The 15,340-nt window shown below is 44.3% G+C and overlaps 1 protein-coding gene across 1 annotated transcript in view; it reads left to right on the top strand.

Annotated features, from left to right (window-relative positions):
* The window catches only part of SLC7A6 (solute carrier family 7 member 6), a 31,985-nt gene that overhangs the window by 4,792 nt on the left and 11,853 nt on the right, over nucleotides 1-15,340 (top strand). The window contains exon 4 of the mRNA XM_084757341.1: nucleotides 7,638-8,196. Coding sequence (XP_084613467.1) covers nucleotides 7,638-8,196 — 559 coding nt within the window. The remainder of the gene's footprint in view (nucleotides 1-7,637; nucleotides 8,197-15,340) is intronic.

Here is a 15,340-nt window from a genome sequence, read left to right as displayed (position 1 = left end):
AAAAAAAAAAAAAGAATTTAAAAAGCATTCATAGATACGCCAGGTGCTATGGCCCACGCCCTTAATCCTAGCACTCTCTAGGCAGAGATAGGCAGAAAGCTCTGGGTTCAAAGCCAGCCTGGTCTACAAGAGAGTTCCAGGACAGAACTATTACACAGAGAAATCCTGTCTCGAACCTCACCCCACCTCCAAAAACAGCATATATAGATAAAACAAAACAAAAAAGATCTCTTTGTTAAAAGTCATCTAAAGCACACACATAAATATTGGTTTGTTTTTCCTTTTTTTCTTTTTCTTTTGTTTTTGGAGACAGGGTTTCTTTGTGTAGCCTTGGCAGTTCTGGACTCGCTTTGTAGACCAGGCTGGCCTTGAGCTCACAGTTAGTTCTGCCGGTCTCTTCCTCCCGAGTGCTGGGATTACAGGCATGCACCACTGTGCCTGGCTTTTTCTTTTCTTTTCTTTTCTTTCTTTCTTTTTTTCCTTTTGGTCTTTTCTTTCTTTCTTTCTTTCTTTCTTTCTTTCTTTCTTTCTTTCTTTCTTTCTTTCTTTCTTTCTTTCTTTCTTTTTTAAGATTTACTTATTGCCAGGCGTGGTGGCGCACGCCTTTAATCCCAGCACTCGGGAGGCAGAGGCAGGTGGATTGCTGTGAGTTCAAGGCCAGCCTGGCCTACAAAGTCAGTCCAGGATGGCCAAGGCTACACAGAGAAACCCTGTCTCGAAAAACCAAAAAAAGAAAAAAAAAAGATTTACTTATTTATTTTATATATATATATATAGTGCTCTGCCTGCATGTACACCTACATGCCAGAAGAGGGCATCAGATCACATTATAGATGGTTGTGAGCCACCATGTGGTTGCTGGGAATTGAATTCAGGACCTTTGAAAGAGCAGTCAGTGCTCTTAACCTCTGAGCCATCTCTCCAGCCCCCTTTTTTGGTTTTTCAAGATAGGGATTCTCTGTGTAGCCTTGGCTGTCCTCGACTCCCTTTGTAGACCAGGCTGGCCTTGATCTACGGAGTGTTGGAATTACAAGTGTGTGCAATCACGCCAGCCTCTTGATTCTCCTTTTGAGACAATATCTCACTCTGAATCAGAAGCCAGGCTGTCCTAGAGCTCAATATTTAGAGTAGACTAGGATCAACACCAGGCATTTTCTGCCACTGTACTTTTGTTTCTGGGAAAAGCTGATGAAGGAAGATATCAGGACTACAGTGATGGTTTAAATTGTGTTTAATCAGTCCCACAGTACTACATAGACACAAAAAAGGACTCCATATCTATTTATGTCAGAGGCATTGTTTATCCCTTCCCCACAAGAGATCTACAGACTCTGAAACAATGGGATGACAATTGCTGGCAAAGGGCCTATTTTAAGCCAGTATCAAGCCTGATATTAGAAGTGGGTCATCAAGCTGGGTGTGGTAGCAGAGGCCTTTAATCCCAGCATTCTGGCAGCAGATGCAGGCAGATCTCTGTGAGTTCAAGGCCAGCTTGGTCTACAAAGAGAGTTCAAGGCAGCCAGGGCTACAAAGAGAAACCTCTGTCTGGATGGGAAAAAAAATGGGTCATCAAAAGTTTACCAAATCACCTGCCTGAGTTGACTGCCTTCCTGGATTTACTTTGTAGACCAGGCTGGCCTCAAACTCACGGAAATCCACCTGCCTCTGCCTCTCAAGTGCTGGGATTAAAGGTGTGTGTCACCACCGCCTGGCTTGCCTCCTATGATAGTATTGCCAGGCATTTTTCCTTTATGCTATAAACCAATAGTACAGTTCAGCTTCTGGCTTTATTTATAGTCTGAATAAATTTAAAATAGTCTTTTTTTCCCCCACTTAAGACCATTTGATACAGATTGTCCTACAGCTTTTATATATTTTGCCCTTTTTTTTCTATTTATATTCATAGCTTTTTCTATAAAGGTTTATTTATTATGTATACGGTGCTCTATATGCATGTATACTGGCAGGCCAGAAGAAGGCATCTGATCACATTACAGATGGTTGTGAGCCACCATCTGGTTGCTCGAAATTGAATTTAGGACCTCTGGAATAGCAGTCAGTGCTCTTTTTGTTTGTTTGTTTGTTTTTTTGTTTTTCGAGACATGGTTTCTCTGTGTAGCCTTGACTATCTTGGACTCACTTTGTAGACCAGGCTGGCTGAGAACTCATAGTGATCCACCTGCCTCTGCCTCCCGAGTGCTAGGATTAAAGGTGTGCGCCACCACCGCCCGACTGGTCAGTGCTCTTAACCTCTGAGCCATCTCTTCAGCCCCCATAGCTTTTTCAAAAAAAAGATTTATTTATTATGTATACCATGTTCTGCCTGCATGTGCACCTGAATACCAGAAGAAAGCACCAGATCCCATTATAGATGGTTGTGAGCCGTCATGTGATTGCTGGGGGTTGAACTCAGGACCTTTGGAAGAGCAGACAGTGCTCTAACCTCTGAGCCATCTCTCCAGCCCCCAGATTCATAGTTTTCTACATTTGCTCCTCTTACTCTTGAGTTTGTTTGTTTGTTTGTTAGTTTGTTTGAGACAGGGTTTCTCTGTATAACCTTGGCTATCCTGGACTCATTTTGTAGACCAGGCTGGCCTTGAACTCACAGCGATCCATCTGCCTCTGCCTTTGAGTCTTTACTATATTAATCACAGTTACTTTATTTCTACTTTTTGTCAGGTCTAGGATTAATCCCAGAGTCTCATGCAGGCTCTGGAAATACCCAACCATTGGGCTATATTCCAAGACTCAGTGTAATTACTATGTTTTTCTTTTCTTGTGTATACATACATATGTGTGTTTCTGTGCAAGGGCGGTGTGTATAGAGGTCAGTGGTAACCTTGGGTGTAGTTCCTCAGGATCCATTCACCTTGCATTTTTTGTCTTGTGTTTTGAGAAATGGTCTCTATATAGAACTTGCTGGCTTTGTGCTTCTGCCTCCACTTCTCCAGTGCCAAGGTTAAAGCCACATGCCATGAGACACTGTGCCCTTGTGTTTTGGAGAAAGTGTCTCTAAGGATTATACAGGAAGCACTGAGCTGTCTCTTCAGTGCCCCGCCCCCCCAATGTTTTGCTCTTGTTCCTTTTCTTTTGATTTGCTTTTTTTTTTTTTTACACCCCCTCCCCCCGCGGTTTTTTGAGACAGGATTTCTCTGTATAGCCTTGGCTGTCCTAGACTCGCTCTGTAGAACAGGCTGGCCTTGAACTCACAGCGATCTACCTGCCTTTGCCTCCCAAGTGCTGGGATTAAAAGTATGTGCCACCATGCCCAGCTCCTTTTTCTTTTGAAATGAGATATTAATGTGTTAACAGAGAGTAGTCTTGAACTTTTGAGGTTTAGGCATCCTCCTGTGTCAGTCCTCCAAGTAGCCAGGACCACAGGCCACTGATTGAACCTGGATCCCCCTCATAGTTATTGGAAACAGTCTGTGTGATGTTTCTGTTATCTGAGTTCTATCTAAGTCTGGTCATATTGATTACTTTGCCTCTTGATAGTGGGTTGTTTTTCTTGCTATTTTTTTCCTTATAATGTATTAGTCATTGCTGTAGTGTATAGTATAGGAGAAAATTGTGGTATTTAATTTTTTAAAGATTTATTTATTTGTTATATGTACAGTGTTTCACCTGCATGTGTGCTTGCAGGCCAGACTTGCACATTATAGATGGTCGTGAGCCACTGTGTGGGTGCCAGGAATTGAACTCAGGACCTCTGGAAGAGCAGACAGTGCTCTTAACCTCTGAGCCATCTCTCCAGCCTCCTCCTGTCCGTTCTTGAGGCACAAAAGATTTTGTTGTTAGCTTTCTTTCTGGTTTTTTTTTTTAAGGATTTATTTGTTTTATTTATTGCATATGCGTGCTTTATCTGCAGAAGAGGGTATCAGATTACATTCTAGATGGTTGTGAGCCACCATGTGGTTGCTGGGAATTGAACTCAGGACCTGTGGAAGAGCAGGCAGCGCTCTTAACCACTGAGCCATCTCTCCAGCCCCCTTTCTTTCTGTTTTTGAGGCTATGTACACATTATTTCCTAATCTTTCTCAAGAATCTGGCCCATCTATATCATTATCTCCATCTCTTCATCTTCAATACAATTTTATTATGTTTATGTATATTTTTGTGTGCACATGAATGCATCTGTGTAAAGGTCAGAGACAACTTGTGGTAATTGGTTTGCTCTACCATGTGGGTTCTGGGATCAAAACCAGGTCATCAGGCTTGGTGACAAGTGTCTTTTTACCCACTGAGCCATCTCTCTGGCTCAGTGCCAAGAATGAGAATTACTTCCTGAAAAGTCTAGTCCTGTTAAATAGAGGTGGGCCAGGTCCCTTCTTCTGGACTTCGAGAGATTTCTCAGACCCCAGACCAGCTTTTAACTTGGGCCCAGGCCCAAACTCTTGGGAGGGGATTGGGACAAGTAAGAGAAGGGTTTTTTCTTGAGGCAGGGTTTCTCCTGTCCTGGCTGTCCTGGACTCGCTTTGTGGGCCAGGCTGGCCTCGCTGCAATCCACCTCCCTCTGCCTCTGCTGGGATTAAAGGCGTGCACCACCAGCAATCTACTTTCACATCTTATTGAAGAGTTTGATGTTGTTTAGGCATTACTGACAAGGTCAGCTGAAGGTCAGACCGGGGAGGTGCAGCCAGCTGGTAAATGTGGTCTCTGACTGGGATCACTGCTCTCAAGTCTTTCTGGTTTCTATGTTGCCGCATCGTTGCTTTATTCTGAGGATGGGATCCATGTCTGTGTTTACTTTGTTGATTGCTGTGTCTTTACATACAACCCTTGCTGGGCATGGTGGCGCACGCCTTTAATCCCAGCACTCAGGAGGCAGAGGCAGGCGGATCGCTGTGAGTTCGTGGCCAGCCTGGTCTACAAAGTGAGTCCAGGACAGCCAAGGCTACACAGAGAGACCCTGTCTCAAAAAACAAAAAAACAAAACCAAAGTCTACATACAACATTAGAGGAAGAGGTTCTTGGAAAGTTCTCTAGAGGAATGTGAGGTGAGGGTTAGATTTAGAGAGAAGGTAAGGAATGGCCTTGGCTTTTGTGGCCAAGCAAGCATGGAATTTGGCCATCTGTCTTCGGAGTTTGCTCTAGTTATTTCACAATTTTGTTCTTGGATTAAATAAGATAGGAGTTCTAATTACTTTGGCCAAGGACAGGCTCATAGTGATAACTGTGTTTGGTTTTTGTGTGAAGAGAGGAACTTGCTCCTTGGTTGAAGGAGAAGTCCTTTCTACACTGTTCGTCCCTCATTCAGATGCTGGGACTGGGATTCTAGGCAAGAGGTCTTACAGGGCTGTGACTGATTGTAACACATCCTTCCAGAACAAGCCACTGGGAGTCTGTCTAGTGTATCAGACACTAGAATGTTCAGGGGCCAGGTGTACAGCTACAAAAGGAATACCTGGTAATCCCCACTCTCAGCTAAGTTTTGATGGGACAGAGGAGATCGGAGCAATGTCTAGGTCCAGCCTTTGCTGCCTATCTGGGTGTGGAGTTAGGTAGAAAAGGTACCCTAAAGGTCTCTTTGTACTTCACTCTTACATCAGAGTGTAGATTCCTCGATGTTTATTGGATTTGTTCCCATGGAAACCTGGACTTACTTGACAGACATGTGAAACAGATATGCTTCCACATTCTTGCATAGGGAAACTTGCATAGCCCAGTGCCGAGAATGAGAATTACTTCCTGAAAGTCTAGTCCTGTTAAATAGAGGTGGGCCGGGTCCCTTCTTCAGGACCTCGAGAGATTTCTCATACCCCAGACAGACTTTTAACTTGGGCCCTGGTCCAGACTCTTGGGAGGGGATTGGGAAAAATAAGAGAAGGGTTTTGTGTGGGGTCTGTGGAGGTAGGAGTTTCCCCTGGGAACTTTTAACTCTCAAATGACCTTGGTTGTTTTGCTCTGAGGCCTGTGAAGCCAGAATCTAATAGACATTTTTTTTTCCTTTTTCTCTTCTGTCCTCTGGCCACACCCTGAGCCCTCCCCTTTTATTATTTTTTATTTTATTTTATTTATTTATTTTTGGTTTTTTGAGACAGAGTTTCTCTGTGTAACCTTGGCTGTCCTGGACTCCCTTTGTAGACCAGGCTGGCTCGAACTCACAGAGATCCGCCTGCCTCTGCCTCCCAAGTGCTGGGATTAAAGGCATGCGCCACCACGCCCAGCTCAAAGTAAAGAATTTTTTTTTTGTTTTTGTTTTTTTCTTGGTTTTTCGAGACAGGGTTTCTCTATGTATCCTAGGCTGTCCTGGACTCACTTTTGTAGACCAGGCTGGCCTCGAACTCACAGTGATCTGCCTGCCTCTGCCTCCCAAGTGCTGGGATTAAAGGCGTGCGCCACCACGCCCGGCTTCCTTTTATTTTTTTTAAGGACAGGGTCTTGCAGTGTAGTCCTCACTGACTTTGAACCTAAGATGCTCTTGCCTCTGCTCCCAAGTGCTGGAATTACAGGTGTGTGCCAATATAGCTTTCCATCTTCACTGACCAGAGGAGAGGGTTTGGGAAGCTGACCCCGTTCTTATCTCTAGAAGAGGTCTTATCCCTAAGACCTAAGGACTGACTTCTGGATGGTAATTATGTGCCCACCACCTTTCATTTCCCAAAGATGAGGTAGGCTCAGTGGTGCTGACTCATGACCAGACCAGCACAGGAACTGAGGAAGGGAGAAGGCAAGTCTGGGTAGAGTCAGGAAGTCAGGAGGTTGCTTGTCTTTTTGACAGAGCCTTCTTAGGTAAGGTAATGTAAAACCCACTTTCTTTTGAGTTTGCCAAACTTTGACCCAAAGGGTGTGAGTGTGTATGTACACACACACACACACACAATCTCTTTGTGATGATTCATGCTTCCCAGTGCTGGCTCTGTAACTAAAAGGAGGCTATGGCTTTGGTTAGGTGACAAGACTCTGGGAATTATTTTGGGAAAATTTGTAGCCTCAGATGTTAGTGAGGAGCGTGGAGAAGAGAAAAAACGAATGAGCCAATAGCAGGTTAGCTCCAAGTAAGGGTGCCCCTGGATGTCCTTTTTTCCTCTCTCTTATAATCTTGTACTCTCTCTCGGATACTTGAGAAAAGAAAGGTATTGATTCAGCAAGCAGTAATATGGGGAGTAAGGTGGGGGTTTTATATTTTGTTTTTTTTGAGGCAGTAAAACTAGGGAGAATCTACTGTAGACAAATATAGTTTTGCTGGCCTCTTTGCTCAGTAAGACAGATCTCTTTTTTGTTTGTTTGTTTGTTTGGTTTTTCAAGACAGGGTTTCTCTGGGTAACCTTGGCTGTCCTAGACTCACTTTGTAGACCAGGCTGGCCTCGAACTCACAGTGATCCGCCTGCCTCTGCCTCCCGAGTGCTGGGATTAAAGGTGTGCGCCACCACGCCCGGCTAAGACAGATCTCTTGTTGGAAGTTTTCACTGGCTTGGGACTGAGTGCTCCTGTTGTCTTTCTTAGCATTGGATCCTGCTACATCCAGTTCCCTGTGTCTAGTGATTGAAACCGAGACAAGCCTGTTGTGTTGTGTGTGTTGCATGCTCTGCCTAAGCAGGTGGTGGGCAGGGAGATCTGGCTGGCTGGCATGTGAATCTAAGCCAGAGTCACACTAGCTCCTGCCCTAGACTTGACATACTTGTTTTCTTTGTCAGGCCACAGTAAACACAGGTGTACAGGAACCAGTTACCATGGAAGCCAGGGAGCTTGGGAGCCCCACACCCACCTACCATCTTCTCCCCAAGGCCAACCAGCACACTGTAAAAGAAGATGCCAGCTCACCATCCCAAGAGTCTCCAGAAACTTTGCAGCTGAAAAAGGAGATCTCCTTGTTCAACGGGGTCAGCCTGGTGGTGGGCAACATGATTGGCTCAGGGATCTTTGTCTCACCCAAGGGTGTTCTAAGACATACTGCTTCCTATGGGTTGTCACTAGTTGTGTGGGCCATTGGTGGGCTCTTCTCTGTTGTGGGTGCCCTTTGTTATGCAGAACTTGGGACCACTATCACCAAATCAGGGGCCAGCTATGCATATATTCTAGAAGCCTTTGGGGGCTTCATTGCCTTTATCCGCCTGTGGGTCTCACTTCTGATTGTTGAGCCCACCAGTCAGGCCATCATCGCCATCACCTTCGCCAACTATATCATCAAGCCCTCCTTCCCCACCTGTGATCCTCCGTATCTGGCTTGCCGGCTCCTTGCTGCTGCCTGCATATGTAAGTATGGGGGTGGGGCAGGGAGCATGTGTGGCGATATAGGGTGGGTGCTATATTATTTGTGTGGGTACCTGATACCTGAATGTTCTTTGGGGAGGAGGGAAGGCGTGGATCATCATACCTTTTGAAAAACTAACTTTATCACTTATTTGGCTCTGAGAGATAAGTAAGCACAAAGGATGGGGATGGGAGAGGTTTGAATCTGTTCATGGCCTTTGAGCTGTAGCCTCCTCTTTTCTTGGCTGTCCAATATTTCTGTTCCCTAGTCTGAGGCAGGTTGGTACATGTCTTGGATTTGTCTTGCCAAGTTATTTTTTTCCCTTGGAGGGTCAGGTGTTTTGGATGGTGTCAACATCACTATTTGTAACTTATCTCAGAGAACAAGTCAGAGCTAAGGCCTTGTTGTGCTCCCAGCTTTTCGTTAGGAACTAGTTTAAAGGCATCAAGGAGGAAATAGGCTTCTCTGGATGAGATGATGGGGGTACCTCTTTCCTGTCACTCTGCTCTCTGGCCTGTTCTAAGCCCTAGGCACCACACCAAGTGGTCCTTTTCCATTGGTGTTTCAAGTTTCTTTGCACTGACTTTGTAAACAAGCTCTGCCCACTGCCACTGAGGGGAAGATAGTCTCCACCCTGCCTTTAGGTTTTTGACAACAGGGTGTGAAAGATCCCAGGGGATCCCTGTTTATTTTCTTTTCCTTTATAGGTGGACAAAAGGATATTCAGTATGAAAACATGGAAATGAGAGAAAATTGGTATGAATTTAGGCAGCCTTGCAGAGCTGGTCTTCTGCTAGCACTGAATCTTGTGTTTCTTAGCATTGTGCTGCCAGAAGTACTTAATCATATTCTGTTCTTTTTTTTATCTCTGTTTTGCAAAAACTTTGGCTGTATGTGTAGTTTATTGACAATTTTAAAAATACCTTGGAGTTAGCAAAAAGAAAGATTGATTGTACAGTGTGCCATGCCTCCTGACTTTAAAGGCTTTGTTAAGGGCAAACAATATAAAGGTAATCTCTCCATATTCCTTGAGACAGGGGAATTAGATACCCCTGGGAAAAGGAAGAAAGGTGGGACTTAGCTGTGTGTCCTTTTTCTTTTCTCAGCTCTCTGTCTGATAGGCTTTCACTGCACAGTTTCTGGCCTTGTTGAGATCTTTAAAGACCGAATTTAGGTAGGTGTAATGGTGCATACCTTTAGTCCCAGCACTTTGGAAGCATAGGCAGTCTTATTTCTGTGAGTTGAGGGTAGCTTGGTCTACATAGTGAGTTCTAGGCTAGCCAGGGCTACATAGTGAGATCCTATCTCAAAACAATCAAACTAAAAAACAAAGCAAGCTGGATGGTGGCATATGTCTTTAATCTCAGCACTCAGGAGGCAGAGGCAGTTGGATCTCTGAATTTGAGGTCGGCCTGATCTACAAAGTGAATCCAGGATAACCAGGGCAACACAGTGAGATGGTGTCTTGAAAAACCAAAAAGCCAAAACCAAAAGAAAACCAGAGAGTAGTTTTACGAGCCAAGCATGTAGCACACACCTGTAATTCCATTGCTTGGGGAGCAGAAGCAAAAGGACAGCTTTGGTTTCATGTCAAGTACCAGACCAGCTGGGGCTACCTAGTGAAACCGTGCCTCAAACAAGCAAACAACAAAAAGCAGGCTGGCATCTCACTAGGTTAAAGGCACTTAACTGTCAAGGTTGATAACCTGAATTCGTGCCATACGACCCACGTGCTGGAAAGAAAAAACCTACTCTCATGACTGTGCTCTGACCTCCATAAGTGAGAGTACTCACACCATATATATGCAATAATATTTAAAGCTTATTTTACAGTATCTGTATTTTTTAAATTAATTTATTTATTATTATGTCTATAGTGCTCTGCCTGCATGTACACCTGCAGGCCAGGAAAAGGCATCAGATCACATTATAGATGATTGTGAGCCACCATGTGGTTGCTGGGAATTGAACTCAGGACCTCTGGAGGAGCAGTCAGTGCCCTTAACCTCTGAGCCATCTCTCCAGCCCTCATCTGTATATTTTTTAGCATTGAGTTATACTAGGGAAATTTTTGTGTGTAAGGGAATGACCAATATTATGCAGCTTTTTAGAAGACTTTATGTATTTGTGCTCCTATCTGATAGTGCCTGCGGGTTGTTTTGAAGCAGGAGTGTGAATTCAGAGAGTAGCCACGTCCAAGGTGACTGCTATACATGATCCAGATTTTTTTGATCTCCGGACACATACTTTCTGAGGTGAAAAAAACGAAAGCTCTGCACTGGATCCTGGATGAGGTTTGGATAGGGTGGAAAATGATGCTCTGAAGTTAAGACTAGAAAGGCCCGCCTTGTCGGTGGACACTGAGACATGAGAGGAGTCCACTTTGTTAATTGGGAGATGTGCAGAGACTTTGGAGCCAGAGGCTAGTGAGACAGCTCAGTCTTTAAGAGCACTCACTGGCCAAGCAGGGGTGGCACACGCCTGTAATCGCAGCACTTGGGAGGCAGAAGCAGGTGGCCTGCAGGGTGAGTTCCAGAACAGCCAGGACTACACAGAGAAACCATGTCTGGAAAAACAAACACCCGCCCCCCAACCAAAAAAAAAAAAAAAGAGCACTTTACTGATTACTGTTTATTCTTCAGGAAGTCTTAGTTCAGTTCTAAGTATCTGCATCAGGTGGCTCACTGGCTTCCAGGCACACACATGCACATAATTAAAAATAATGTAAGCCAAAAAAAAAAATATATATATATATGTATATATAAGCATTTAAACATTTTATTTTATTTTCAGACAGGGTCTCTCTGTGTAACTCCAAGAGCCTAGAACTCACTTTGTAGACCAAGTGGGCCTTGAACTCAAAGAAATCTTCCTGCCTCTGTTTCCCAAGTATGGGAATTAAAAGCATGTACCACTATACCTGGCGTTAAGTGCTTTTTTCTTGAAAGGAAAGACAAAGTTTCATCCTAGAAGGTAGGATCCAGGAAGTCTCCATATATTCAGTCTCAGTCGTGGGGTACAGGCTATTAGATGGTGGTTCATGGACCAGACTTGGCCCACAGATAGATTTGTTAGGCCTGCACAGCGCTCTCTCTCTCTCTCTCTCTCTCTCTCTCTCTCTCTCTCTCTCTCTCTCTCTTTTTATTTTTATTTATTTATTTATTTTTTGGTTTTTCAAGACAGGGTTTCTCTGTGTAGCCTTGGCTGTCCTAGACTCGCTTTGTAGACCAGGCTGGCCTTGAACTCACAGCGATCCTCCTGCCTCTGCCTCCTGAGTGCTAGGATTAAAGACATGCGCCACCATGCCCGCTTATATCTATTTCTTACCCTGGAACCATATTCTATGTCTGCCTCAGTCTACTGAGTGCTGAGATTGCAGGCTGAGCCACCAGGCCTGGCATAATTTTTTTTTTTTTTTTGGTTTTTTCAAGACAGGGTTTCTCTGTGTAGCCTTGGCTGGCCTGCACCTGCTTTGTAGACCAGGCTGGCCTCGAACTCACAGCGATCCACCTGCCTCTGCCTCCCGAGTGCTGAGATTAAAGGCGTGTGCCACCACGCCCGGCTAATTTTTGATTTATAATAAACAGGCTCACAGTTCCAACCCAGGTCAATAGATTACAAATGTAATGGCCTTCTTGCCTGTTCAGCACCAACATAGCACAGGATTTCACATGGCAGGAAATACAGAACATACATATGTGACTCTGGTCTTTCTCTATTTTTATTTTCATGTGTTTATTTTTGTTTCTTTTTAGAGACAGGGTTTCACTATAAAGCACTGGCTTTCCCTATTTTAAAAAACACTTAAAGTATATATTGGTACATACTAATTCATTATTCATTATGTTTTCATAATGTATGTAATGTACTTCAATCATATTCATTTCTACATTCCTCTTTCTGTTCTTCTTATTCACAGTGTTTTAAACTTAAATAATTTGGATTAATTGTCAGCTTTTGAAAAATTAGAATTTAAACTGGTGTGGTAACACATCCCTGTAATCTCAGCATTTGGGAAGCTGAGGCAGGAGGATTGCTTTGAGTTCAAGGCCAGTCTGGGTAATAAAGTAAGGACTGAGCCAACTTGCACTACAGAGCAAGATCATGTCTCTAAGGAAACCAGAAAAGACAATACAAAGAAAAATTAGAACATATATATATATATATATTTTTTTTTTTTTTTTTTTTTTTTTTGAAGATCAAGAAGTCTGGCGAATTTGAACCCAAATATCTGCCCCTCAGGCAGTCAGCTAGATGTGAACAGCTGTGGCTACTTTTCCCCTCAAGACAGGGCTTTTCTGTTTCGTCCTGGCTGCCCTGGACCAGGCTGGCCTTGAACTCACAGTGCCTCCCAAGTTCTGGGATTAAAGGCATGTGCCACCATGCCTGCCTTGCTATTGTTTTGTTTGTTTTTGAGATAGACTCTCATTTTGAAGCCTTGGTTGGCCTGGTATTCACTATATAGACCAAGTTGGCCTGAACCTCAGAGAGGTCTGCCTCCTTGTTGCTGGGATTAAAGGTATATACTGCTATCTTGGCTACGTGTTGCTTTTTTTTTTTTTTTTTTTAATTTTTTGAAGTGCGTGTGTGTGTGTGTGTGTGTGTGTGTGTGTGTGTGTGTGTGTGTGCGTGCGCGCGCGCGCGCGCGCGCCGCATGTATGCCAGTGCCCAGAAAGTCCAGAAGAGGGTGTTGGATCCCTTGGAGCTGATGGTACAGGAAGTTGTAAGCTGCTTGCCATGCATGCTGAGAACCAAACTCAGGTCCTACTGTGTCTTCTCTCTACTCTTCCCATTTGTGTTGCTTTGTGTATTGCTGCTGTTTCAGCCACTGTCTTTCCATCTGCAGCCCACTCCCTTCTCAGGTTACGCTTAGCAGGGAAATGTAAGTAAGTGGTGGTGGAATCTCAGAGAATCTTATTCTCTTGAAGTTGTGGTTCTCAGTGGGACCTTAGTTTGTCACAAAGGTGGCATTTGGCAGTATCCAGAGCCGTTTTTGGAATACAATAACTGGGAAGCAGTGCTGCTGTGACCTATTGGGTAGAGCCTAAGAGTGACATTTAACATCCTGCCAAGCAGGATGTAGTCTTACTGGCTCAAAATATCAATAGTGCTGCAGATAGGAAACTATCCTAAAGATGTACTTCTGTGATCTTGGGATTTTCAGAGATGGGTGGGTTCTTAGGCTGCTGACCCAACCCAGCAGACTTAGGGGCTCTAGACAACTTAAGGAACTGTAGAAGACTAATGACTTACTTTTCTCTTTGTTTCATTTGTTTGAGACAAAGTTTCATTGTGTATGCCAGGCTGGCCTCAAACTGGGTCTCCTCTTCCCTCAGCCTCCCAAGTAGTGGGATTACAGTTGTACACTACCATATAAGGTAAAATAATGGTTCTTTTTGTCTTTTTCTGAAAAAGTTTTAAATCATCATCATCATCATCATTTGGCTGTTCTTGGTTTTGAGACAGTGTTTCTCTGTGTAGCCGTGGCCGTCCTAGAATTCCAACATGTAAATTGAAACTCACAGAGGTCCACTTGCCTCTGCCTCTTGAGTGCTAGGGACTAACAGTGTGTGCCCTCACTGCCTTTTTAAATTACATAATTTGTGTGTGTGCACACACATGTGCATGTCATGACATAAGTGTGGAGGTCAGAGGACAGCAGAAGGGTATGTTCTCTCTTTCACAACTCAGGTCCTCAGGCTTGGCAGCTGTGCTTTTATCTCCTGAACTATGTCTGCCTCTTCTTTTTCCTTTCTTTCTTTCTTTCTTTCTTTTTCTTTCTTTTCCATACCTTTATGTATCCCCGGCTGGCTTTGAGCTCACTATGTCACTAGGTAGTCAATGATGGTTTTGAGCTTAATTTTTTTTTTTTTTCCGAGACATGGTTTCTCTGTGTAGCCTTGGCTGTCCTGGACTCACTTTGTAGACCAGGCTGGCCTCGAACTCACAGCGATCCGCCTGCCTCTGCCTCCCGAGTGCTGGGATTAAAGGCGCGCACCACCAGGCCCGGCTTTTGAGCTTAATATTTTAAAGGTTACAGAGAGAGAGAGAGAGAGGTGGGGTGTGTGTGTGTGAGGGGTGTATGGGAGGGGGGAGGAGGGGAGGGAGATTGTGTGCAGCCACCTGCCCATCTATGGTCAAAAGATAACTCTTAGGACTCCATTTTCTCCTTTCACTATGTGGGTGCTAGGGATCAAACTCAGGTTGTCAACCTTGATGGCATATTGTTACTTGCTGAACCATCTTCCGTTGGACTCCTAATCCTATCTCTACCTCCCAAATGCTACAATGACAGGTGCATCCATCAGGTCAGCCTTAGATCTGTCTTGTTATTACATAGATTTGTATTTCCCTCTCCATGATCCTCCTTAGGAACACACACCTGTTTTTTGAGGATATGTAAGGTATTCCCCAATCCCGGTCCCCAGCCCTGATCTATGGGTATAGGGAAATGGGGCTCAGTTTAAGTTGCCTGGCCACCTCCTTGTCAAGGGAAGAAAGTATGAGACTTGGTTCAGTCTAGAAGTGCATGTATTGCATCGCTTGGCTTGCAACATACAGCAGAAAACCCAAAGCAGCATGGCTGAAACACTGACGTTGTGAGGGTCTAAGGAAGTGACATAAAGTATGTGAGAAATGAGGCTAAAAGACTTTTCAAAGCTCAGAGTTTTAACATATTATCAATGAAGTTCTTACAAACTATTAATTTAGCCCTGGTAAAGCACTGGCTACTGTTAATCATAGTCACAGGTTTAACATTTTAGATTTCCTTGGACCTGACAGACATTTATTTCCTTTGTTACATGAGGCCACAGGGTGGCCTGGTAGCAGCTTTGGGGAGCCCGCTCTGTCTTCCTTATGCTCCTCAGTCTGTGATTGTTTTTTCTTTTTTCTTTGGGTTTTTGAGACAGGGTTTCTCTGTGTAGCCTTGGCTGTCCTGGACTAACTCTGTAGACCAGGCTGGCCTCGAACTCACAGAGATCCACCTGCTCTGCCTCCCACGTGCGGTGCCACACCCAGCTAGTCTGTGGTTTCTTCCGATGGCCCAGGGTGGCTCCTTAAGCTCCAACTGTTTGCATGTAGCCCACTAGGACAAAGAAAGGCATGCTTTGTTCTTTAGAGATACTTCCTGAGGCCTGGCCTGAA

The sequence above is a fragment of the Acomys minous genome, assembly GCF_964271855.1.
Source record: "Acomys minous genome assembly, chromosome: 14".
Taxonomy (NCBI): domain Eukaryota; kingdom Metazoa; phylum Chordata; class Mammalia; order Rodentia; family Muridae; genus Acomys; species Acomys minous.
This window is presented reverse-complemented; position numbering and strand designations above follow the sequence as displayed.